This window comes from Geotrypetes seraphini, chromosome 2 (assembly GCF_902459505.1).
Source record: "Geotrypetes seraphini chromosome 2, aGeoSer1.1, whole genome shotgun sequence".
NCBI classification, from domain to species: Eukaryota; Metazoa; Chordata; class Amphibia; order Gymnophiona; family Dermophiidae; genus Geotrypetes; species Geotrypetes seraphini.
In genome coordinates, this window is record NC_047085.1 from 85691376 (window position 1) to 85718488 (window position 27113).

A 27113-nucleotide genomic window follows, 5' to 3' on the forward strand; every position below is an offset into this window, starting at 1 on the left:
TTCTGGATTGCCACAATGATTAAATTTGAGATTGTCAGTGCACTATATCCAAATTATTGTGCATATTCAGAGGACACCCTCAAAAAGGATCCATCAGGGTGTTACTCCATGTTGGAGTTGGGGACTACTACTTTATATTATAGACCTAAGGTGGTGCAGTCAACATGCTAGATGATAATCTAGCAATCTGAATTTCTCTTCATGCCACTGCTCTCCTGAAAAGAGACAATCTGCCAAGCTGTGTAATAGGGGATTTATTTTTATGTATGAGTATTAAATAATCTAAGAGATAGATTGCATAGTTTTTGTATTACTTTGAACAACCCAAAATTACATTTTAAATTAGCCTCTACCTCCATTCTGCTGTGATAATGGAACTCCTAGTGCAATAGGTATGTTATTATGGACAGTATGGTAATTCCATGCCCATGAGCTGTGGAGAACAATGTCACTCCAGGTTTACAACTCCACTTTCTTTTCCAAAGGGTTTTACTACCCCCCTTCAGTTTTTCCTTTTGCTTGCAAACAGAAGTCAGTGGTGTTCTGTATATTACTTTATTATTTTCAGTGCTTTTTGAAAATTTTTTGTGTGACTTTCAGGGCACCAGAGCTCCCCAATGCAAGGGAAAGCTTTGCCTGTGTGAAGAAGCAGACTTGGAGACCTGTTTGACCAGTCTATCAGGGTCCTTATCCGTACCTGGTTAGCTTGCCTAATGATGCACAGGGGCATGAGTGCAAACTGTTAGGCTCCCCCAAGAGGCTCAGCTGGGCTCTTCAGGGGGCCAGCTACGATTTTGACTCCCCCTTCACATGTGGTTCCAGAGGGTTGAGGATAAGTCTGACTGGCAGCCCAAAGATCTCAGCGTTTGGAGGACTGGCTTATAGAAGCAAGGTCTCTCATCTCAGATTCAGCTATTGAGTTAGTGCTGAGGCAGGCTGCAGCACTTTCAGAGCACATTGCACCGTAAGTAAAGTTGTTACAGGCTATGGGCAAAAGGAGGGAGAATCTAAAAACACTTTTTTAAAGCTTTCTGCCATTTCATATAGAGCCCTCCACTAAAATCCTGTTTTTAGGGTTTGCATTTTTTAACTTTCAATTAAAGTGTTTGAGCCATTTTGGGGCACCAAAATGGTGGCACAGCACCTGTTAGATTTTCTGATTCAACCCCCCCCCCCCACACACACACACACAGTTCTTCAGATCACCTAATTTTGCCTCAAAAATGGCAGGGATGGAGTCTTTGGGTTTCTTTACGCCTAATTCATGCCAGATTTGTTCTAGACAGATGCCAACAGAGTGCCCTTGTGCTATACTGCTCAAGTTTCAAGTTTATTTAAATTTTGATATACCTATTATCCCAGGACAAGCAGGCATGATATTCTCACATGTGGGTGACGTCATCTACGGAGCCCCAGCGCGGACAGCTTTTCAAGCAAACTTGATTGAAGTTTCAAGTTTGCTACACTGCACCACGCATGTGCATGCCTTCCTGCCCACTAGAGGGCGCATCCCCACCTCGTGGTCCTCAGTTCAGTTTTTTCCGCGGAGCCAGAAGCCCTGTGGAAATCGTGCTCTTAGCAATTTGCCTTCTGACACTGCGGCAGAGTGTATTCGCTCAGTCGCTGTGCTCCCGGTGTGATCGGTTGCTCTCGATTACCGATCCACACCGGTGGTGCTTGATTTGTCTTGGTCCTGAGCATCCTACGGACACCTGTGATAGGTGCTCGACCTTTCAGTCTAGAGCGCTCCGCTGCCGCCGTGCCCGAATGGCGGAGCTCTTCGCTGTGGACCCCGCGGCGGGGAAGGCCTCGACGTCGGCCTCGGCCCCGGCCTTGACCTCGGCCTCGGGTCCCTCGACCTCACCGCGCGCTTCGACTTCGTCCAAGCCTGCTACCTCGACGAAGCCTGCCCAGGGTAAGTCCTCGCTTCCGTCCTCGACTCCAGGGTCTGCGAAGAAGCCATCCTCGGGCTCCTCGACGGCGGGTGGGTCGTCCTCGGCCCCGCCCCGAGTGCCGAAGTCGGGTACCCCGAGGGAATACTCGAGACCGAGGTCTTCCTCCAGGGAGCACCCTACGGCCCCGGACCTACCCGCCATGATGGGGGTTCCGGCCTTCCAGGACTTGCTCCGAGCGCTGATTGCCTCGGAGCTGTCCGGGGCCCTCACGCACCTGCAGCAGGCTTCGGCCTCGACTGCCCCGGTGTCGACGGCCTCGGTCTCTGTGCCCTCGGCTTCGGCCCCCGGGATGCTCCCGGCCTCGACCCGACCTTGCCCTCGACCTCGGCCTCAGTCGACCAACCTGAGAAGAGCGTGCGGCCTCGGGACAAGGTGCGTCGGGTTAGGAGGATCTCTTCCACTTTGTCTTCGTCGAGGTCCTCCCTGTGTCTGTAATAACACGAGGATTTCTTTTCATAGATTCCATTGGTTTTTCATGATTAGCTATACTGTGCTGAAAACCAGGTCGAAAGTGTGGTTGTAGTATTTTGGTCTTTCGAGGGGCTTGTGTTGGATTTGTTATTTAGTATATTATCACAATTATAGAATATTTTTGTTCCCTAGTAGTAGAAAAATTTGTTTGTATTAGTCTGATTTCTGAGGATTGTTTGTTTTATTATGTTTTTATAATATTATGTATGTAAATCATGTAAACTGTTTAGTTTTAAACAGTATAGAAATTTCTAAAATAAATAAATAAAACTTCCCATTGGTGCGCAATTCAAACTGTCCTGGAACTTTTTGAACAGACCTTGTATTTAAAGTGCTTGTTTACATTTAACCTACGAGTGATTTGTTCCAAGTTTTGATTAATTTCTTGAATTTCAAGGGTTTTTTTTGAGAGTTTAGGGGATATAGGAGTTGTATATCATCTGCATATGCAAAGATTAAAACATACTGATTGTGCTAATTTAATAACAGTGCAAGGAAAAGGTAAAATAAAAATTAGTGATAGAATAGAATCTTGAGGTACTCCAAACATTTGCATATAGGATCTTGATGTAGATTTATCTAATGTTACTTAGTAAGATTGATCAGAGAAATAAGAAAAAAACCAGTCCAGAATCGCTCCAGAAATCCCTATAGTTTTCAGCATATGAAGTAAGAGGGCATGGTAAATTGTATCAAAGGCTGCTGTTAAATCAAGAAAGATTAATATAACAGATTTCCTGTGAAGCAGGTGCAGGGGAGGCAGGAGCATCGGGCTCTAAGGTTGAGGAACTTTTTTTTTGGGGGGGGAGGGGATGTTTCCTGTGAAAAAAATCCCTTAAAGAGCCCTGGACCAGAGGTGTACCCAAGCATAAGAGAGGGGAAGCCACAAAGCCCAAGAGACATAAGGTAGAGTTACCTAAAGGGGACTCAGACATGCCTAGTACAGGCTTTTCTCCTGAATTTGTTAATTTGATGTGGAGAGCCTATTAGGATAGCCAGGATCCTCATAGGTGGTCAGATGGTGAGCGAGGGATCGCATAAGGGGGCTTGGCTCCTAGGGTGCATCAGGGTCATTGGCAGAAACTGTCGTGGACCCTGGGGCTCTTACTGACAGGGACTCTGGAAGACAAGGGATCAGGCTTTATATCCTCACTGTCAGGGCTGTAAGCAAGAGCAAGTACACAAAGCAGTGGGGGAACTCAACCAAGGGAAGGATCCCACAGTATGCTGGCTGTTCAAGCCTTCGGAGCTATTAGAGCTCTTTACTGATGCCCTGTGGGAGTTAAGACTCCAGCAGGCCCCTTTCACTTGTGTTCTATCCTGAGAAGAATGCAAGCACAACCCACATCTTTTCCCTGGCATGTCGATACGAGTGTTTTAGTGACAGAGTACTGGGATGCCGAGTAGATAACAGCATGGTGACAAATTTATTACTGCTCCCATCCCTGCAGATAACCATAGGAAACAATTCTGTGTCATTTCTTTGGTGTCTCTCAACTAGTGCTGCCCGATTCACGATTCAGATCGATTCACCAATTCACTTCGGGTGAATCGATTTGGTTTGGCAAAAAAAAAAAAAAAAAAAAAAAATTGAACTCACCGATTCAAGTCAGCCACAAAACCTGTTCATGCTTTCCCTCTGCCGCTGCCACCTGCTGGAGTTGTTCCCATCTAAAGTACAGCATTGGAACATAAGAATTGCCACTGCTGGGTTAGACCAGTGGTCCATCGTGCCTAGCAGTCCGCTCTTGTGGTGGACCCTAGGTCAAAGACCAGTGCCTTAACTGAGACCAGCCCTACCTGCGTACGTTTTGGTTCAGCAGGAACTTGTCTAACTTTGTCTTAAATCCCTAGAGGGTGTTTTCCCCTATAACAGCCTCCGGAAGAGTGGTGGCAGAGGCTACTGTTCTGGGTTTCAAACGCAAGTTGGATGCACACCTTCTTGCAAAACATATTGAGGGATACGGGAAATCCGGGTCTTCAACAAGGAGCACCTAAATGGGCCTCCGCGTGTGCGGATCGCCGGACTAGATGGACCTTGGTCTGTTCCGGTGAAGGCGTTTCTTATGTTCCAGTTTTCCACCACTCTCTAGGTGAAGAACTTCCTTAAGTTCTTATGGAATCTATCCCCTTTTATCTTTAGAGAGTGCCCTCTCGTTTACCCTACTTTGGAGAGGGTGAACAACCTGTCTTTATCTACTAACGTCTATTCTGTTCATTATCTTGAATGTTTCGATCATGTCCCCTCTCAGTCTCCTCTTTTCAAGGGAGAAGAGGCCTACTTCTCTAACCTCTCGTTGTACGGCAACTTCTACAGCCCCTTAACCATTTCAGTCGCTCTTCTCTGGACCCTTTCTAATAGTACCGTGTCCTTCTTCATGTATGGCAACCAGTGCTAGACGTTGTATTCCAAGTGGGCCGGTACAGGGGCATAATAACCTTCTCCGATCTATTCATGATCCCCTTCTTAATCATTCCTAGCAATTAGTTTGCCCTTTTCGCCGCCGCCGCACATTGCGTGGATGGCTTCATCAACTTGTTAACCAGTACTCCCAAGTCTCTTTCCTGGGGGATCTCTTAGAGTACCGCACCAGACATCCTGTATTCATGTATAAGATTTTTGTTACAGACATGCATCACCTTACACTTATCCACGTTAAACCTCATTTGCCATGTCGCGGCCCATTTCTCGAGCGTGTTTATGTCCCGTTGCAGGTCTTCGCAATACTTCCGTGTCTTAACTACTCTGAATTGCTTCATATGATCTGCAAATTTAATCACCTCGCTCGTCGTACCAATTTCCAGGTCGCTTATAAATATGTTGAAGAGCACGGGTACAAGCACCGAACCCTGCGGCACTCCACTCACGACGCTTTTCCAGTCCGAGTATTGTCCATTTACCCCCAACTCTTTCCTGTCTGCCAATCAGTTTTTTATCCAAATGAGTACTTCACCCTCGATTCCATGGCTAGCAATTTTTCGAAGTAGTCGACCATGCAGGACTTTGTTGAATGCCTTCTGAATATCCAGATATACAATGTCAACCAGCTCGCCCTTTTTACTCCCTCGAAGAAGTGCAGCAAGTTCGTCAAGCAAGATCTTCCCTTGCTGAAGCTGTGCTGGCTGGTCCTCATCAGATTGTGTCCATCAAGGTGATCAATGATGCAGTTCTTTATCAGCGCCTCTAACATCTTTCCCGGTACCGGGTCAGACTCACTGGTCTGAAATTTCCGGGATCTCCCCTCGAACCTTTCTTGAAGATCGGCATAACATTCGCCACTTTCCAGTCTTCCGGAATTCTTCCCGATTTGATCGATAGATTGGCTATTAGTTGAAGCAGTTCAGCTATAGCCCCTTTCAGTTCTTTGATTACCCTCGGATGGATGCCATCTGGTCCCGGAGGTTTATCATTTTTAAGTCCATCAATCTGCCTGCATACCTCTTCCAGACTAACCGTCAACCTTGTCAGTTTCCCGTCTTCATTTCCTGTGTATAGCCTGTCGGCTTCCGGTATGTTGTGTAAATCCTCTTCGGTAAATACAGATGCAAAAAATGTGTTCAGTTTGTCTGCGATGGCTTTGTCCTCCTTTATCACTCCCTTTATTCCATGATCATCCAACGGCCCCACCGCTTCCTTTGCGGTAATATGAGAAAATAGCATCATCATGTTAGAAGCAATGGAACGAATATAGTGTCAACACTGACTTATCAACAAACTTGCAGCTTGAGCAGAAGGATGACCAACAATGTAAAAAAAAAAACCAACAACAAACATTTCTGTACATACCTAAGAATCTTTCTTTTTTTCTTTTTATTAAAGCTTGTGATTAATAAAAAACAAAAAACTGAGAATGGTGAAGTTTCTGGAATCTTATGGATTACAGGACCAGAGGCAACATAGATTCACTAGAGGTAGGTCTTGTCAGACAAATCTGATCAATTTTTTTGACTGGGTGACCAGAGAATTGGATAAAGATAGTGTGCTAGATGTGGTGTATTTAGATTTTTAGCAAAGCCTTTAACAGTATTCCACACAGACATCTAATAAATAAACTGAGTGCCATCGGGATGGGTCCCAAAGTGACGGGCTGGGTCAAGAACTGGTTGAGTGGAAGGCGACAGAGGGTAGTGATCAATGGAGATCGCACTGAGAAAAGGATGTTACCTGTGGTGTGACTCTTGATTCTATTCTTGGACCTGTTCTTTTTAACATTTTTATAAACAATATTGCTGCACGGCTGTCAGGTAGGATTTGCCTCTTTGCGGATGATACCAAAATTTGCGATAGAGTAGACACCCGGGATGGTGCGAATAACATGAAGAAAGATCTGGCGAAGCTTGAAGAATGGTCTGAAATTTGGTAGCTAAAATTTAATGCTAAAGAAATGCAAGGTCTTGAATTTGGGGTGCAAAAACCCAAGGGAACGGTACATTTTGGAGGGTGAAGAACTTAAGTGCATGACAGAAGAGTGGGACTTCGGTGTGATTGTATGAGGTGCTACCCAAAGTTCAGGGAATTCAATTGTTAAACAAAAATTGCTTACCGAAACTCCTAGTTTCCATCATCTCTTTCGAAGTAGTTCCCTCGAGAATGTATACAGCGATCCCAGTGTTTTTCCCATGAGTCCATGCATCTATGGAAGTCATCTTGGGTGAGTGCCTTGAGGACCCCCCTACAATTCTGCCTGGATCTCTTCAATCGTGTTAAAACGGCACACTTTCAGTTGTAATTTTGTTTTGGGTAACAGGAAAAAAATCACAGGGGGCAAGGTCAGGCGAATAGGGAGGGTGCATAATTACTGTAATGTTTTTGGAAGTAAGGAATTGTCAAACAAGTGATATGTGAGTGGGTGCGTTGTCATGGTGGAGCAAACAATTTTTTATTTTTCCACTTGTCTAGGTGTTTGCGCCGAATGCTCTCACTCAACCACTTTAAAACCTCACAGTATGACTGTCCTACTATCTCACAAACATTGTGGATAGTTTGCCTACGATCTGCAAGGATAGTCTCACGAACTTTGGCCATGTTTTTCGGTGTTTTACTTGTTGACGGTCGTCCAGAATGGTCATCGTCGTGGAAAAAATGTTCATCCATCCTTGAAGCGTTTGTACCAAAGCAAAATCTATCTCCAAAGGCTTCCTGGAGCATACGATGCGTTTCTGCAGCAGTTTTTTAAAGTTTGAAACAAAATTTGATGCAGATTCTTTGCTCAGTAAAATCAGTCATATCGAAATCCACCAAGTCACTAACACACAACCTTACAAAATCGCACAACATGACAACTCAACTGCAAGCCCGTTGGCACACCGATTCACAAAACATACTGCTAGACACCTCTAGCGGCGGAAGGACATACTATATCCATTTACAAATGCTGTTCATATTCCCCAAACTTCTGGGTAGCACCTCGTATATATCTAGAGCTGGGGAATTTTCTCTGGCAGCTGGAAAAGAACATAATCAATGAAAAAAACAAAAAACAAGATCAATATCAAATTTGAATGGGATGAGACTCTCAGTCCTCCATTTGTGTTAGTACTGGTTGCACATAGACAAGTAGGTTGTTCATTCCGCCTACATTTTTTATGTTGATTATTAATATTTATTATATTTGTCATAGAGCAGAACAGAATTAATTTGTTGGGGAGGTTCCATACCCCTCCTTCATATTAGTTACAGTGGTAATGGATTGCTTTAGTAGAAAATGAAGGTGGCAGTACAGTCCACTAGGGAAGGAGACAGGACTGAAAGATGTGATTGACATCCTTCTGCAAAAAGCGTGCTGGAAAAGGGAGATAACCTAATGTCCGGAATCCTTTGCTTTTCTGCTACAAAGAAAATTAAACAGTTAAAATACTGGGTCAAAGCTGATCTATTTGTAAAAAATATATGTAAAATAATATTTACAAAATCTTTTATCAAAAATTCTTAAAGGTTTTTTTGTATGTTTGTGTTAATTGGGCCACTGTTAAGTCTCTAATTATGAGACAGTTTGCAGTAACTATCTCACCTATGACATACTTTTTTCTTTATGCAAACTGTGGGCTCCTTTTACTAAGTTGTGCTAGCATTTTTAGCGCACGCAGGAAGTTACCGCGCACTACGCTTCTAAAACTAACACCAGCTCAATGCTGGCGTTAAGGTCTAGCACGCGTGGCAATGTAGGGCACGCTATTCCGCGCGTTAAAGCCCTAGCGCACCTTAATAAAAGGAGCCCTGTGTGAATATTTTTCCATATACAGTGTTCCCCTGGTCATTCGTGGTTCGCTGTTCCGGTCATTTGTGGATTTTCTGACCACGAATGACTGGGCAGGAGAGGACAACTGCAGCGGCAGGAGAGAGCAGCCTGAGTGCCGGTGAGTAAAGGAAATCGCTCGCGGTATGCTCCGCCTGCCTCTTCCTGCACTAAAGTCGGGCCTCACCAATCAGGAGCTGCATGTCAAAGCAGCTTCTGATTGGCGAGGCCTGACTTTAGTGCAGGAAGAAGCAGGCGTAGCATACCGTGAGTTATTTCCTTCACTCGCTGGCACTATGGCTGCTTTCTTCTGCCTCTCCAGGTACCCTCTCCTATCTCCCCCGCTAAAAACCATATTTGTGGTTTTTCTGCATTTGCGGGGGTTCCTGGAACGGAACCCCCATGAATATCGGGGGAGTACTGTACACGGTATAGCTGAAGCACATCAAGCCCTGTGCTTGGCATAGTTTGATGTTATCATATATATATTCTGGTAAGACCACTTGGTATATATATATTCTGGTAAGATAACAACTTTCCAAAAATTAATACCATTGTTCACAATTGTAGAAGAGAGGCGGCTAGAATTAAACTGCTGACAACTGAATTAGCCTCAAGCCCATCATGATTATCCATCCAGTGTATGTTATCCTGTCTTTTAGATTTTAAAATAATGAAAAATAGTCCTAAAAAGATGCTTCTAGGGAAAGAGTAATCTTATAAACAAAGGTAATACACACAAAATACGTATATAACACTGTACAGCTGAAATACCCAAATCATTTGGAAGAATTTCTTCATGAATGACAGAAACTCATCAGTAGATGCCGTCTTGCATTCAGTTCAAGGCACCATATTCCTCATATAGTGGGAAATGCCAGAAAAGCTACATTCTTTCTCCATCCCATCAGAGATCAGTGTCAGGTATTTTAGAAAGGGTAATCGTAAGGAAAAAAAAGTATGAAATCCTATCGGTGAACTAGGAATTACACACTTACTATATATTTAAATACTTAAGTTACAAAGAAGTCTAGTGCATTAGAGGTAGATAAGACTGTCCAAATGCATGTACAGAATCTAATAATTTAGTATCTGCACATCAAAAAGATCACAGATTCCTTCACTGTCATCCAGATTAAAGTTGTACTCATCTTCTGGTGTAGGTGATAACCTCAGAAGAGGAAAAACTATAAAAAACAAAACAAATTCATTATCATGCATGTACATCTGTTAAGAGCAGTATCTTCATTTATCAATGGACTTATAAGAGAATCACAACTTAAAACATACTATAGATAAATGCAAAGATTTTTCATTCTACAATGATGCATTTTGTGAACTTCCTAAAATGATTTATTGTAGCACAATTTTTTTTTTTTACTGAAAACATGGATTATATAGCCTAATCTAAATTCGGATTATATGCAACAAAAAGATTCAACAGCAAGTATCCCTTTATGAAAAAAGTATATGAACCCTTTTATTCAATAATTGGTGGCACTTCCTTGAGCAGCAATTAAAAACAACCTGATTTAATACACAATTTTAAAATCTCTCAAAATGCTCTTGAAGAATTTAGCCCATTCTTTCACACACAATTGTTTCAACTCTGATATTTAGAATAAAATATAAAAAGTGCTATATAGGACGAGGTCAAAGATTCATCAATTTCAGCATCCCGGCTCTATTAGTGGCCAATTCTAGTCACAAACATCCAGAGGAATACAAGTACAGTGGTATCTTGGAATCCGAACGCCCTAGAAATCGAACAACTTGGAATCCAAAAATTTTTTTTAAATTAAATTTTGCCCCAGAATCCTAACGCTGCTTTGGAATCTGAACATACGGGAACTGCAAGCATTGTTCAGCCCAAAGCTTTCTGCGTCCGCCTGGGAGAGAAGCTTTGGGCTGAGCACTGCTTGCAGTTGCCGATCTTGCTGCCTCTGTCGGCTAGGCACCCGATCTTGCTGCCTCTGAGTTTGTGGGACCAAGGAACAGATTAATCCATTATTTTCAATGGGAAAAATTGTCTTGGAACTCGAACGTTTTGAACTTGAACGGGGTTCTGGAACAGATTAAGTTTAGATTCCAAGGTACCACTGTAGATACATTTTTTAGTGTTCATACCTACAGGTAAATTATAACTTTTCCAGGACTGCTGGGCTAATAGTTTATAGATTTTCCTACAGGAACTTGTCTAAGCCCTGTTTAAAGCCAGCTAAATTAAATGCCTGGGATGCTATTGAACTACAAAAAATATATACCAACTCAACTCCTAAAGAGATTTTTTGAAAATCATTTCATGATATACCGCAACTACTGAATTTAATATAAGGAGGAAAAAAGCCTCAGAACCCTGTCTTCAGACAGATGAAACCTTGCTGAAAGACTAGAAAGGGTAAGTACCTCACTGGCTTATTAAAAAACCTTAAACAGCGTTGATAAATGCTTGTTAAATTTTGAATGAAGTGATATAAACATTAAAGTCCATTAAATTGTGGTAAAGGTACACAGCCCAGCAAACAACATTTCAACAGACTTATAAATACAGCTACAGCAACTTATCTTTTGAAACAGCTGTGCTGGGCCGCCGTTCAAAGCTGAATCAGGGGGGCCGGAGTTAGGACGTGAACTTCTGCAAAAAATAAATCAAAATTAGCCAGAATGCCACTTTCACTACAGAGAGCAAACCAATATAAATTACTGCAAATCGGCATCAAACTGAATACTCAACCAGCTGCAAAGATAAGGGCAGTGCAGTCGATTGAGCATTCAGTTTGATGCCGATTTACAGTAAGTTATACTGGTCTGTACTCTGTAGTGAAAGTGGCATTCTGGCTTATTTTGATTTATTTTTTGCAGAAGATCACATCCTACCTCCTGCCCCCCTGATTCAGCTTTGAGCGGCGGCCTAGCATAGCTGTTTCAAAAGATAAGTTGCTATAGCTGTATTTATAAGTCTGTTGAAAAAGTGTTTGCTGGGCTGTGTACCTACACCACAATTTAATGGACTTTAATGTTTATCACTTCATTCAAAATTTAACAAGCATTTATCAACGCTGTTTAAGGAGGATTTTTTTTTTTTATAAGCCACTGAGGTTTCTTACCCTTTCCAGACTTTCAGCAAGATTTCATCTGTCTGAAGACGGGGTTCTGAAGCTTTTTTCCTCCTTATATTAAATTCAGTAGTTGCAGTATTTCATGAAATGATTTTCAAAAAATCTTTTTAGAGTTGAGTTGGTATATATTTTTTTGTACTGAAGAAAACCCACTCTCCTGCATTTGGTCTATGAACTACCCCATAGGATACTGGTAGCTCCCTCCTCCACCTGCATAGCCAGTACAGGACCCCAACTTACTAATTCACAGGTTAGCCCTATCATCTTCTGTGTTTCTTTATTCTGACAATGCCTCACACAGCCATGGTATTTCTGCTGTCTTAAGTTGCTCTCAAAATTGGATTGGTGTCCTATGTACAGTGGAACCTTGGTTTACGAGCATAATTTGTTCCAGAAGCATGCTCGTAAACCAAAATACTCGTATATCAAAGCGAGTTTCCCCATAGGAAATAATGGAAACTCGCTTTGATATGTTCCCCCTCCCCCCCGAGGCCAGTGGCGCTGCTCCCACCCCCACTCGCAAAGGCCCTCCCGCTCGAATCGGCACCCCCCGCCTGACCAACTTTAACTCCCCCCCCCCTGTCTGGCACCAGCATGAGAACAGGCATTGCTCCACCCCCCCGCTCAAATCGGCACCCCCCCCCCCCCGCGAGAACAGTCACCCCCCGCCTGACTAACTTTAACTCACCCCCCCCCCATCTGGCACCGGCATGCAGCCCACAGGATGTGCCGGTGCCGCTTGAAGCTCTTCCTGCCTCTGCCGGCTTTGAGCATGTATCTGCGCATGCTCAAGCCCTTCTAATTCTCTCTCTCGCTGAGATTCTCCCAGAATTGCCTGGAGATTAAAACTAAGAAACTATAAAAACCTCACCAAGGAAAAACGCAAAAACTTCTATGCCCAAAAAATTGGAAATGTTTCAATTAACAGTAGAAGCCTTTTTAAACTGGTCACCGACCTCTACAATCTCGAGACACTCACTGACAACCATGAAGAATCCACATTAACCGCCAACTCCCTAGCAGATTTCTTTAACTCCAAATTACAAAAACTAAGATCATCGATAACTGCCCCGGTCAAGCCCCATGGGTACTTTCCAATTCTCCTTGACACCGACATAACTAATTCTGACCTAGGGTCCAGAACGGACCTAAGCTGGAACCATTTCACAACCATCGACTGGCAAACTTTTAGCAAATACTACAATAAATATACTAATTCCTTCTGCAGACTGGATTCCTGCTCCCCAAACATCATGAAAACTGCACCATTAAACTTCAAAGCCAATATGTTGGCATGGGTAAATCACCTACTATCTACAGGAAATTTCCCGGCAGAACTCCTATAATAAAAAACACAAAAGAACCATCTAATTACAGACCTATCGCGAGCATCCTGCTAATCACCAAAATAGCAGAAGGGGTGGTAAATGCCGAACTCACTACATACCTGGAAAAATTCAATATCTTAAATGACAATCAATCGGGCTTCCGTTCGGACCACAGCACCGAAACCATTATAGCCTCCCTACACGATCACCTATACTTACTCTTTAGCCAAGGCTCTAGTGCCCTGATCTTGCAACTTGACCTGAGCAGTGCATTCGACCTAGTCGACCACTCTATTCTCCTAGACTGCCTCGCATACATCGGCATCTCTGGCCAGGTCCTCAACTGGTTCCACGGGTTCCTGAGAAATAGATCATATAGGGTGTTCAAAAATGACTCTTTCTCTTATAGCTGGGACAACTCCTGTGGGGTTCCACAGGGCTCCCCCCTGTCCCCCACCCTGTTTAACGTCTATCTCGCCTCCCTGGGAAACCTCCTGCAAAACATCAAGCTCAAATTCTTCATCTACGCAGATGACATTACAATTGTCATCCCGATAACCAGTTTCACACCAGAGCTGCTCAACTTCCTGTCAAGCTTGCTTAATCAGATAGAACTCTGGATGTTATCCTATAGATTAAAATTAAACCCTGACAAAACTAAATTCTTCCTAGCTACCCCCAACGACAAAATCAAAGATACCACAATACAAGTGAAGGGATCAGTTTTCCCCCTCGAACAAACCTTAAAAGTACTGGGAGTCACGCTAGACAAAACCTATCCCTCGAGAAACACACCAACCTAACAGTCAGAAAATGCATCTCGGTGCTCTGGAAACTCCGCACCATAAAAAAATACTTTGATGACACCTCTTTCCGCCTGCTAGTACAATCCTCCATTCTCAGCATCCTGGACTACTGCAATATCATTTACCTGGGCTCCATGAAAAAAACCACCAGGAGACAAACTGATTCAGAACACCTCCGTCCGCCTTACATTTGGCCTGAACAAATGGGAACACATCACCCCCTTCTACCACAAACTACATTGGTTACCATTTGAATCCAGAATCCTATTCAAATTCGCTTGCTTCTGCTACAAAACAGTTTTTGGTATATCTCCAAATTACCTCAACCCTCACTTCTATTTAAATTGCAACAATAAGAACTCCCGCAGAATTTATCTGTTCACCTTCCCCTCCCTAAAACTATGTTATCTCAAAAGGTTCTTCGACAAAACCTTCGCCTTCCAGACAACCAAACTGAACCCATGGCTAGCCCCAATTGCACTCGATGCCCCCACCTACCTCCACTTCAGAAAACAACTCAAAACCCACCTATTCCCCGAACAGAACCCTAATACCCCTCTTCTACCTCCCTCACCTCATCCATCATTGAACTGAATTCCATCCACTCCTTCTTATTGTACATTCCTAACCTGTTAACTTAAATGACCTGTACTTTCCTTTCCTGATAACTTCAATGACTTCATTGTTTGTAACTTTGATTAATTGATGTGAACTGCCTAGAACTCCCTGGGTATGGCGGTATACAAAATAAAGTTATTATTATTATAACATGCCTCCAACATGCACCCCCCCCCCCTTGAACTTTGGATGCACAGTGGCAAAGAAGCCTTGATAAACATCCAGAAAGTTTGTTTCAAAATTGGCACTTGGGTGACCTGGCAAGTAGGTCATCCAAGTGCCGGTTTATGCCACTTTTTGAAAATGAGCCTCATAGTATGTACAATACAACTTCTTGTATCCTGCAAATTTCAACAGGGAATCTTTTTGGCTCACAGCAAGAGGATTTTGCATTTGTGACTCAAGGTTAGAGATAAGCAAGTTTAATGTTGATAGCTCAGGTTTATAAGGAGAGACTAGGTTAAGTATATTAGCAATTATATTGTAGATACCCAGAGAGTGCCTTAATTTCAAATAGTGGAAAAAAAAATACCTCAGGCAGGCAGGCATAAAACTGGGGCTGTACTATCGCCCACCTGGTACGCAAGAAGAAGTCGGACACGACTTGGAAGCGGAATTGAGACAGGAATGCAGGACTGGAAGTGTAACAGTGATGGGGGACTTCAACTACCCGGGAATAGACTGGAGTACGGGTCACTCCAACTGCACTAGGGAAACAGGATTTGTAGAAGCTGTGAGGGACTGCTTCATGGAGCAACTAGTCAAAGAACCGACGCGAGGGGGTGCTACTCTTGAGTTCATCCTAAACGGATTAGGGGGGCCTGCAAGAGGGGTAGAAGTGGGAGGACCACTAGGCAACAGTGATCACAACGCGATCAGATTCACATTAGAAAGGGGGACACCCATAGTAATGAGGACCGCAACAACTGCGCTCAACTTCAAGAAAGGGAACTATGTTGCTATGAGGGAAATGGTGGGGCGGAAGCTCAGAAACATCTTTAGGATGGAGACTGTGGGAAGCGCCTGGACCCTATTCAGGGACACCCTGCAGGAAGCACAAAGAATGTACGTCCCCCAGTTTCAGGAAAGGCTGCAAGAACAAGCGATCAAAGGACCCGGTTTGGATGTCAACTGAAGTAAAGAGGGCAATAAATGACAAAAAAGTATCCTTCCGGAGATGGAAAAAGGACCCAACGGAGGAAAATCACCAGGCGCACAGGAAATGCCAAAAGGAATGCCACCAAGAGGTTAGAAAAGCGAAAGGGGAATACGAAGAGGGGCTGGCCAGGGAGGCGAAAAACTTCAAGGCATTCTTCAGTTACGTAAAGGGGAAGCGACCAGCGAGAGAGGAGGTGGGGCCGTTGGACGATGGGGATAGGAAGGGAGTGATTAAGGAGGATAAAGAGGTAGCTGAGAGGTTGAACACGTTCTTCTCGTCGGTTTTCACGAGCGAAGACACATCTAATATACCGGACTCAGAGGAGCTCATGAGTGGGGAACAGGCCGAAAAATTGGAGCACATAGAGGTAAGTAAGGAGGATGTCCTCAAACAGATAGACAGGTTAAAATGCGGTAAATCACCGGGCCCGGACGGGATCCACAGGAACTAAGACAAGAAATAGCGGGCACAATCCAGCATGTTTGCAACCTATCCTTGAAAACTGGTGAGGTACCAGAGGACTGGAAATTGGCGAATGTCACACCTATCTTCAAGAAGGGATCGAGGGGTGACCCCGGGAACTACAGGCCGGTGAGCCTGACTTCAATTATAGGGAAGATGGTGGAAGCTATGATCAAGGACTGCATTTGTGAGCACATCGAGAGAAATGGCCTACTGAGAACAAGCCAGCACGGATTCTGTAAGGGAAGGTCGTGCCTAACAAACCTTCTGTACTTCTTTGAGGGAATAAGCAGTCGGGTGGACAATGGGGAACCCATAGACATCTTTTACCTCGATTTTCAAAAGGCTTTCGACAAGGTGCCACATGAAAGGCTGCTTAGGAAGCTGTGGAACCACGGGGTGGGAGGGGATGTGCACAGATGGATCAAGCACTGGTTGTTGGGTAGACTGCAGAGGGTCGGAGTGAAGGGCCAATATTCTGACTGGCGGGGAGTCACGAGCAGTGTGCCACAGGGATCAGTGCTGGGGCCGTTACTCTTCAACATATTTATCAATGACATGGAAAAGGAGGCAAAGTGCGAGGTTATAAAATTTGCAGACGATACCAAACTGTGCGGTAGAGTTAGGTTCAGGGAGGAGTGTGAGGACCTGCAAAGGGACCTGGACAAGCTGGAAGACTGGGCAAACAAATGGCAAATGCGCTTTAACGTGGAAAAATGCAAGGTCATGCATATAGGGAAAAAGAACCCATTGTTCAACTACAAATTGGGGGGGGCATTGTTGGGAGACAGCAGACTTGAGAGAGACTTGGGTGTGCTGGTGATGCATCACTGAAGCCATCTGCACAGTGCGCAGCAGCCTCGAAAAAAGCCAACAGGATGCTGGGCATCATAAAGAGGGGCATAACAACCAGGACGCGGGAAGTCATCATGCCATTGTTTCGAGCAATGGTGCGTCCACATCTGGAATACTGCGTTCAGTATTGGTCGCCACACCTCAAGAAGGACATGGCAGTACTTGAGAGAGTCCAAAGGAGAGCAAAGAAACTGGTAAAAGGGCTGGAACACTGCCCATACGCCGAGAGGTTGGATAGGCTGGGGCTCTTCTCTCTGGAAAAAAGGAGGCTCAGGGGAGATATGATAGAGACCTTCAAGATCATGAGGGGCATAGAGAGGGTGGATAGGGACAGATTCTTCAGACTGAAGGGGACAACAAGTACGAGGGGGCATTCGGAGAAACTGAAGGGAGATAGGTTCAAAACAAATGCAAGGAAGTTTTTTTTCACCCAAAGGGTCGTGGACACTTGGAATGCGCTACCGGAGGAAGTGATCAGGCAGAGTACGGTACAGGGATTCAAACAGGGATTGGACGGATTCCTGAGGGATAAAGGTATCGTGGGATACTGAGAGAGGTGCTGGGATGTAACACAGGTATAGAAAGCTAACCAGGTAATAAGTATAGAAACCCAACAGGTCGTGCATGTGCAAGACCGGAGGGTTAGGACTACGATGGGAAGATAGGACTTCAATGAGAAACCAAGGTGGCAAGGGAGCCCCTTCTGGTGATTCAGACAGGTCGTGACCTGTTTGGCCGCCGCAGGAGCGGACTGCCGGGCAGGATGGACCTATGGTCTGACCCGGCAGAGGCACTGCTTAGGTTCTTATGTTCTCAGATACCTTGCTCTAAACAGTTTCAATTTCATGAGTCTACTTATAAATGTTATGGAGCTCACTGCAGTCATTGGTCAAAAAAACTCCACTTACATAAAACATTCTGTTACAGTCTCAGGACCAAGTACAAAAATATATCTTAAAGTACAGTTTTCATAGATACAAGCCCAACTTCATAAAGAGTGCACAAAACCTTAGTACTTAGCTTAAAGAGCAAAGTCCAACTAAAGTCCACATAGCACCCCTCCAAAAAAGCAGCACTTATGAGAAAAGCAAAGTCCAGCTGTATTTGACTTGCATTTCCAAAAAACATCCAACAGCAGCCTTATTTCACATCTAGCTTTATCAAGGGCTGCAATATCAGCTCTTCATCAAGAGATTCTTCAAACTCTTCAAGAGATTGCATCACATAACTCAAACACAAAAAGAACTGGGCTTACCTTTCCCCGCAACCATATTTAAATGCCTCATCATTAAGATGATGTCAAACTCATACCTCTAAATAAACTCATACCTCTAAATATTGCAAAAAAACAGATCCTACCAGCGCATTTTCTCTGCAGACTTTCTCATATTGTTGTAACCTCCATCTCTTAGCCTAATGCGCAACAGTATCCTTTTTTTTACAATACAGGCATATCAAAAAAGCAGCCTCTCTATAAAACCTCCTTCCAAAATCAGTCAAGTTTCAAGTTTATTAGCATTTGATGAATCACTTATACAATATTTCTAAGCGATGTACAAGTTAAAAACCGCCAGGTGGTGGTCTCACATATATATTATACAAATTAATCATAAAACAAACAATTGACATTTAAATGATGGGGATAGAGACAAATAAGAGTACATAGGAAAGGAGGGAAAAGTTACAATCTCTTTATCTGTTGAAATTAACATAAAAGGAAAAACACAATAGGGAATAAAACGGATTGGAAAATATGAAAGTCTTAACTAAATGTAAAAGGATTGATATGAGACGTGCTATGTATCAAAGGCGTCTTGAAACAAAAAGGTTTTTAAAATTTTCTTAAAAGATAGAAGGTCTTTTTCAATTCTGATATAGTTTGGTATGGAGTTCCATAGTGTAGGGGCCATAACTGAAAATATATCATTTCTTCTTGTGCCGATAATTTTCAATGAGGGAATTGATAAAAGATTTGAAGAGGATGAACGCAATGAATGTGAGGTGTTATATGGAATAATCATTTTTGATATAAATTGTGGTTCATTGAAAGTTAATGTTTTATATACTAGAAATATAATTTTAAATGTAATTCGGTGGGAAATGGGAAGCCAATGTGATGTAATCATTAAAGGTGTGACATGGTTGTATTTTTTTGCTTTATGAATTAATTTTATTGCAGTATTTTGAATTATATGAAGTCGTCTTTTTTCTTTCTGAGTTATATTGATTAAGAGTGAATTGCAGTAGTCAATTTTGGAAATGATCAGAGAATGGACCAGAATATTAACCGACTTAGATTCTAAGAATGTTGAAATTGAACGGATAAGGCGTAATCTGTAAAAGCATGATTTTTTTTTTTTTTTTTTTTTTGATATTTTAATATTTTATTCAACAAAATGAAAACAGTACACAGGCAGCATGCCAACAGCAAAAGTACATTGCCCATAGAAAACAACATAACCCCCCCACCCCCAACCGAGTGATACAACATAAGTCTGAAACAAAGGAAGATGAAAATGAGGATAGCTCAAAGAAAACCCCGCCAGGAGCCATAACGAGACCACTGACGATGAAACGTACCACAGGAGTCATTATTTAAAGCAGTCAATTTAGACATCAAGTAAATTTGATCAATCTTATTTAACAATTCAGTACGAGAAGGCAAAGAAGCACGCTTCCAATATGTAGCCACAGTAAGTCTAGCCGCCGTAGCAACTAGGGCCACAAAATGATTCTGATCCACATCCAAGCTCCCCGAAGGATAGTTAAGTAAAAATACTTCCATACGCAATAGAATGGGTAGGTGTAACACATCAATCATCAGTTGTTGAACCATCTTCCAAAAAGGTACAATCATAACACAATCCCACCAAATATGCCCAAAAGTGCCCAGACTCCCACAGTTACGCCAGCAGTGCCCATCTCCACAATGATAGAAACGGTGCACCTTTTCCGGCGTAAGGTACCACTGAAATAGCATCTTATACCCCTGCTCAACCAAGGGGGATGCTAAAGAAACTCTCAGCAATGTACCATAAAGGCGGTCCCATTGTTGATAATCAAAGGTCTTCCCCAACAAGATTTCCCAACGATGTTCGTATGTACGAGCCTGAGGCCTAGTGTATAGAAGAGCTTTATAAAGGCGTGATATAAGGCCCACCCCAAATCCCATCCTAAAAACTTGAAGAAAAGCAGAGTCTGCCCCTTCCCACTCAGGGATCACCCTCTTCACCATAAAATCCCGAAGTTGGACATAGGCGAAAAAATCTGTTGAGGGGAGATCATATATAGATTGCAAGGCAGCAAAGGGTACCAGATGACCACCCACTATCAACTGACCCAGGACCCGAAGACCCTCCATTTCCCAACGCCGAAAAATCACAGTATCCCTAGCAGGCGGAAAATCAGGGGCAAATCTAATGGGTGTAGCATAAAAATAGCGCTGACGCGGGAACCAAGCTCGTCGAACCCGGCTCCACGCCTGCAAGATACACGCCATCCCATAAGATGTCCCAGTCTGCAAATCCCGAAGGATATCAAAAGACAGCCAAGGCAATGCTGCCAAAGGGTAGGTTGGCTGCAGAGCCTGCTCCAGAGAAACCCAGCGTTGGGAGGGATATGCCCAATGAAACAACCCTTGCAGTTGGGACGCATAATAGTATGTAGAAAAATCAGGGACACCCATTCCCCCATGTAACCTGTCCCAATACATACGTTCCCTCCGTACCCTAGGGGGCTTACGTGTCCAGATATAAGCAAAGGCCCGCTGTTGTAGCCTAAGTAAGAACCGCTTAGGAATTGAGAGAGGCAGGCAGGAAAACAAATATAAAAAACGAGGCAGCACATTCATACGCAAAGCACTAATCCTACCCATCCAAGACAACCTCAATCCCTCCCAGCGATCCAGATCAGCAAACACAGTTCGCAGCAACGGAGGGTAATTCAATTCAAAAAGGTCAGATAGTCTACGAGATATACGCACACCAAGGTACTTAATGGATTTAGTCGCCCATCGAAACGAAAATTTAGCACGTAGGTCCATTACCAACAAGTCCGGAAGGGAAATATTAAGCAATTCAGACTTTTCAATGTTAATTTTAAAGCCAGCCACCACACCAAACATAGTCAAAACACGAAGCACCTCCGTCAAAGAATGGCGTGGGTGGGTCAAGGTAAACAAAATATCATCAGCATACAGTAAGATCTTATGTTCTTCGTCACCCACCACAATCCCCTGAATATCAGCATTCGCACGTATAGCAGCTGCTAATGGCTCCATAACCAACGCAAAGATCAGCGGTGACAGAGGGCACCCTTGCCTAGTTCCTCTACGGATCATAAAATTGGCAGTATATCTTCCATTAACCCTTAAACAAGCCTCCGGAGCAGCATATAATAAGGTCACCCAATGTAGAAAAGCACCCGAAATGCCCATCTTCTTTAAAGCTGCTAGCATAAACGGCCAATAAACCCTATCAAAGGCTTTTTCAGCGTCAACTGATAACAAGACAGCTGGAACAGAATCTTGATGAGCCACTCCAATAAGATCTAACACTCTTCGAATATTATCACCAGGTTGCCTCCCTGAAATAAAACCACATTGATCACCATGAACTAGGAAGGGCAAAAAACGTTGCAACCGGACTGCCAAAATACGGGTAAACAGCTTATAATCAACTCCTAACAACGAAATAGGGCGGTAGGACCCACAAAGGAGGGGATCTCTCCCGGGTTTAAGAAGAAGAGAGACCGCAGCCTGACGAAACGAGTACGGCAAACAATCCCCCTCCAAAAAAGAATTAAACAATCTAGTCAAAGGAGCGACTATATGGGCCTCCATTTTCTTATAAAACAGGGGCGAAAAACCATCAACACCCGGTGCTTTAGAAGCAGCTAAATGATGTATAGCCGCCACCACCTCAGCGGGTTGAATAGGGGAAGAGAGCCACTCCGCATCAACTTCCGCCAGACAAGGCAAGGTGACGTTAGATAGAAAGGCATCTATCTCCCCCTCCGTGGCTTCAATCTCCGGAGAGTACAGAGTCCGATAGAAGGATAAAAAAGCCTGATGAATGGCCCCGTCATCTGCACAAAGCTGTCCCGACCCATTACGAATCCGAGTAATGGAATGCTGCGCCTGAGTTTGCTTGATCTGTGTAGCTAACAAGCGACCCGCCCTACCACCCCATTCAAAAAACCGTTGTTTCCGTCTCTGTAGGGCCCAAGCCATGCCCTCTAAATCAAGCTCCTGTAAATCCCTCCGGCACTCCGTCAGCGCTACACCCCCAGCCACCGACGGAGCTCTCTTATGAGCATTCTCCAGGCGTCGAAGGCGGGACACCAGCTCTAATCTACGAGCAACTCGACATTGGTTACGATACGACCCTCTCGAAATACAACAACCCCGAAGGGTGGCTTTAAAGCTTTCCCATAGTATCGCAACATCAATGCCTGCCACATCGTTAAAAACAAAAAACTCCTTAACATCAGCCTCTAACAAGGTCAAGGTACTGGGATCTTTCAACAAAGAATCATTCATACGCCACAAACGACGACCACCTCTTACCAGTCCAACTTGTAACTCCAACGTCAAGGGAGCATGGTCGGACCACACCCGGGGTTCAATACTGGAGGCCAGGGCACGAGGCAAAGCAGCACGAGGCAGCATCCACATATCAATTCTAGTATAGGAATCATGTTTTGATGAATAAAAGGTGTAGTCCCGCGCGCCAGGGTGTAAATAACGCCATACATCTATCAGATCCTGCCGACGCAGAAAGCGCAGAAAAGCCCTTCTATCGCTCCTAGCATAGCGGATGGAAGAATTGGAATTATCCTCCTGAGGATAGCAGGTAAGATTAAAGTCTCCACCTACAAGGAGAGTACCCTCTACATGATCCAACAGCACACGTTCTAACAACGTAAAGAAGGCCCCCTGACCAACGTTCGGAGCATAGACATTCAATAAACTATATAAGGTGCCATCCAACTCAGCTTTGACCAGAATGTAGCGGCCCTCAACATCCCGCACCACCTCTCTCAACGCCACCTGGACACGTTTATGGATTAAAATACCCACCCCCTGAGTCTTTTTCCGAATTTTATTAGAGGAAAGGAAAACATGAGGATAGCTATTGTGAGTAAGCAATTTCTCATAGTGAGATTGAAAATGGGTCTCCTGAATAAATCCAACAGCACTATTCAGGCGGCTCAATTCCTTAAATAACAAGCGTCGCTTTTGTGGAGAATTTAAACCATGTACATTATAAGACAGCAAAGTAAACTTATCCATTTGCATAAGAGAAGCAAAAGCACTTCAGCCCCCAACCCATACCATGTTCCAAAGCAGCCAAGTCAGCCAACCCCTCCATCCGCAACCTTAAGAAAAACAATAAGCAAACATACTCCCATACAGCCACACAAAAGAGCACTCGGTCACAACCCTTCCCAACCCCAACACCCCGCCCCCCTCCCCCCAACCCCCCAACAACACCCCACATGGTCCAGCTACCGAAGCACCTGGTAACCACGGTGCAGGAAGTGTAGAGAAACAGCTCACAAAGGGACCCCCGGAACAAGCCCTGAAAACAGCCTTCGCGACAGAAGCCTCACTGCAAAGATAGTAAGAGATACACACAGCACAAAAGTTCAGGAACACATCCCCCAAATACAAATGTTCAATGGGATGAAGACGTGGCCACTTCCAAAGGGCGACGGGATGCAGTCGACCTAGCCACTCTCTGCCATCCCAGTCCTCTTCCTGATTTGGGTATAGGTGACCTCTGAGGCAGTGGAGCCATTTCCGAAGCTGTCATCAAACCTGCTTCCACCATTCGAGATTGTACATCAGCCACAGATACTGCAGAGTAGTTCTTGCCTGCATGTGTAAAAGCCAGTCCAATAGGATAAATCCATCTATATCTAACACTGCGCTCCTGCAGTATACGGGTACAGTCTCTATATGTGCGACGGCGGGCCAGGGTTGCTGGAGCCACATCAGGGTAAACATCAATTTCCGCTTCTTCCCATTTAACAGCTCCCCCAGAACGCCTCACCGCCCTAAGCACATGTTCCTTATCCATATAGCGATGGAAACAGGCCACAACATCACGAGGGCGGTTCACATCTCGAGGGCCAGGGATGCGATGAGCCCTATCAAGCAATGGCTTTCCCACTTCCACAGGTAAGCCAGCAGTCTCTAGTGCCTGAATACAGATATGGTCAATCACCTCCATACAGCGAGAATCGGAGACAGTGTCCGGCACACCCCGAAAGCGAAGGTTGCATCTCCTGGAGCGATTCTCCAAGTCCTCCAGCTTTAGGGTGCTCACTTCAGCTCTTTCCTCCAGCGTTGCAATCTTGCCTTTCAGCTGGGCCAATTCAGAGCTGTGAGCCTCCACTGTAACCTCAGTTTCTCCCACTCTACTTCCGATCTCACCCACCTCACGTTTCAGTTCAGCCACAACTGTGTGTATATCAGCCCGAACCGCTGCAATTTCTGTTTTTAGGTCTTGAAACCAGCCGCGCATCTCCTGCTGAAATGTCGGCAACTCTGCCTCCGACAGCGATACCTCCGCAGCTGCAGCCGGGTCGGGCGCCATTTTGGAGCTAGCTTTAGTCGGCCCATGCGGGAGCGGCGAGGAGAATACCTTGATGTCCATTTGTTTCTTTCGAGTTGCCATCAGAGTGCAGCAGACAGCTTTACAAGTGTGCTGAAAGAAAGAAGAGGTGCAGGCACGCAAAATCGCGCGAAGGCAGCGAAAAACAGCACCGGGGTCCGCGGAGCTATCGCTCTAGGCTGCCATGAGCCACGATGACGTCACTTCCCTTTCCTGTAAAAGCATGATTTGACTATTTCACTGATATGTTTGTGTAACGATAAGTCTACATCAACAATTACACCAAGGATTTTTAAATTAGGTACTGATTCTAGAGGGGTATTGTCGAGGATGAATGGTGAAATTGGTGTTAGGTTTCTTTTCCAAGTGAAAAACATGGTTTTTGATTTTTGAATGTTTAGTGCTAACTTATTACTGTTTAACCAATTTTTTATTAATTCCAGTTTTTCGTTAATGGCTTTTATTTCTTTAGCTTTTTCCGGGTTAAAGGGATGTAGAAGTTGAATATCGTCTGCATAGGAAAAAGATGTGAAACCTAGCGATTGAGAAATGGTAAGCTAGTATACTCAATTAGCTGTGTTTAAAAACACAAATCCTTTATTTTGCAGACTCTCATATTATCGTAGTCTCCCCTACTCCTCAGCAAACCATGCAACAGCACTGCTTTTTAAAACACAAACAGCACATCTTTGCAAACTTTCTCATATTGATATAACCACCATCATCTCTCAAACCAACGTGCAGCAGCATTCTTTCTTAAAGACAAAGGAACACACAAAAAAACAGCCTGTTTACAAAATTGTTTTCCCCAACACAGGCATCTTTTATACTAGATTCACTGTAAAACACACATTTCTCTCTGTAGACTTTCTCATGGATTTGTGAGTTCCATAATTTTTCAGCACATGGGGGAAGCCACTCCTTGCCCTGGATCAGTAGCATGGAATGCTGTTGCTACTCCTTGGGTTTTGGCCAGGTACTAGGGACCTGGACTGGCCACCTTGAGAACGGGCTACTGGGCTTGATGGACCATTGGTCTGACCCAGTAAGGCTAGTCTTATGTTCTTATACTCCTTTTTTCAACTCAGCATGCAGTAACGCTCTTTAAAGACACAGATACATAAAAAAATGAAGCCACTTTACAAAACTTCAGCATGAATTTTTTTACAAAATACTAGTATACTTAGTAAAAAGTACTCAGGAAATTAAGACAACTTCAAAATATCAGACGTTACACAACTAACATTTAATTAGATGCTAATTGGCTTTAACCACCAACAATTGTTGCTAAATTACTGCTAATTATTTCTAATTAGCAATTAGAAAACAAATAACCATAGTGGGTATTCTATAAACTGAGTGTGCAATTTCCATATTTGTACAACTGTGGACCCGAAGAGGCATGGGTAGGTCAGAAGCATGCCTATGTGTTATGTGCACATGTCAGGTGCCTATAGCCTGGTGTAAGCATTTACACCAGACATTTGGCTGGCATAAGTGTTCTCACCTTTAATTAGGCACAGAACCGCAGACTTACACTAGTATTCTGTAATGGCAGCTCCATGCAGAACTGCTGTTATAAAGTGTGCTTAGCGCATATCATCCCGATGCCTAAATTTTGGTATTCTTTTGAGATTTTACCACTATGTATATTATGGATACCATGTGGCTCAACACCCTCAGTGTGTGCCCAGCTGATACTTGCTGACTCTTGAGTATATATTCACAATGGATATTATGGTGGTGATCCTTTGTTGTGAAAGATAGATAATATGTAGAAATAAAACAAAAACAAAGGAAAAAATATAATACCTTTTCTAGAATATCTTAATGTAGTTTGATTAGCTTTCTGAGGTAAATCTTTCTTCCTCAGATCAGAAATAAGCAAATGTTGGAAAAATCAGTATATATAAGGGAAAAATGAAAGTATTTCAGTAGTAGTTGGAGACAAAGAGGTGACAAAGCAGTTTCAATTCCTTTGTAGTGGGAAAGAAAATACCAAAGGAAGCAAACACAAAAAAAGTGCAAGTGAGATGTCCGATCAGTGCACAGGAACAATCTTTTGCATAGGTCCCAATGGGGATCTCAGTTTTGGCAATACACAATTGCCTTCCTCAGGAGTCAAAGAGTACATAAATTTAATTCCATATCATCAAAACGTATTACCAAATCAGTAGTCAAAGTGTTATTAAAAACTTGGTCGTAAGTACAATCTTAAAAGATGTGCACAGCCAAACAAAGGTTTGAAACTTGTGGAAGACGCAGTAGCGTGTGTAGCAGAGAAATGCACAAACTAAGGTCTTTGTTATGTAGGAGACGGAGGTGAAAACACAGTTTAAGTTTCTTTGTACTGGGAAAGAAAACCAAGGTCTTTTTCAGTCCTGTCCACTGGGTTTCAAAATATTACATTCTTGGATTGTCTTAATTTCCTTTTAGTATTCTCGCCATAAAATCATTCAGGCAGTGATCAGTTTTTCCAAAGTGC

General features: G+C 43.7%; 1 protein-coding gene across 1 annotated transcript in view; it reads right to left on the minus strand.

Annotated features, from left to right (window-relative positions):
* Positions 1–9355: 9355 nt before the first annotated feature.
* E2F5 (E2F transcription factor 5) overlaps positions 9356–27113 on the minus strand; it is a 113512-nt gene continuing 95754 nt past the window's right edge. The window contains exon 9 of the mRNA XM_033929392.1: positions 9356–9849. Within this exon, the coding sequence (XP_033785283.1) occupies positions 9740–9849 (110 nt within the window). The 3' untranslated portion in view covers positions 9356–9739. The remainder of the gene's footprint in view (positions 9850–27113) is intronic.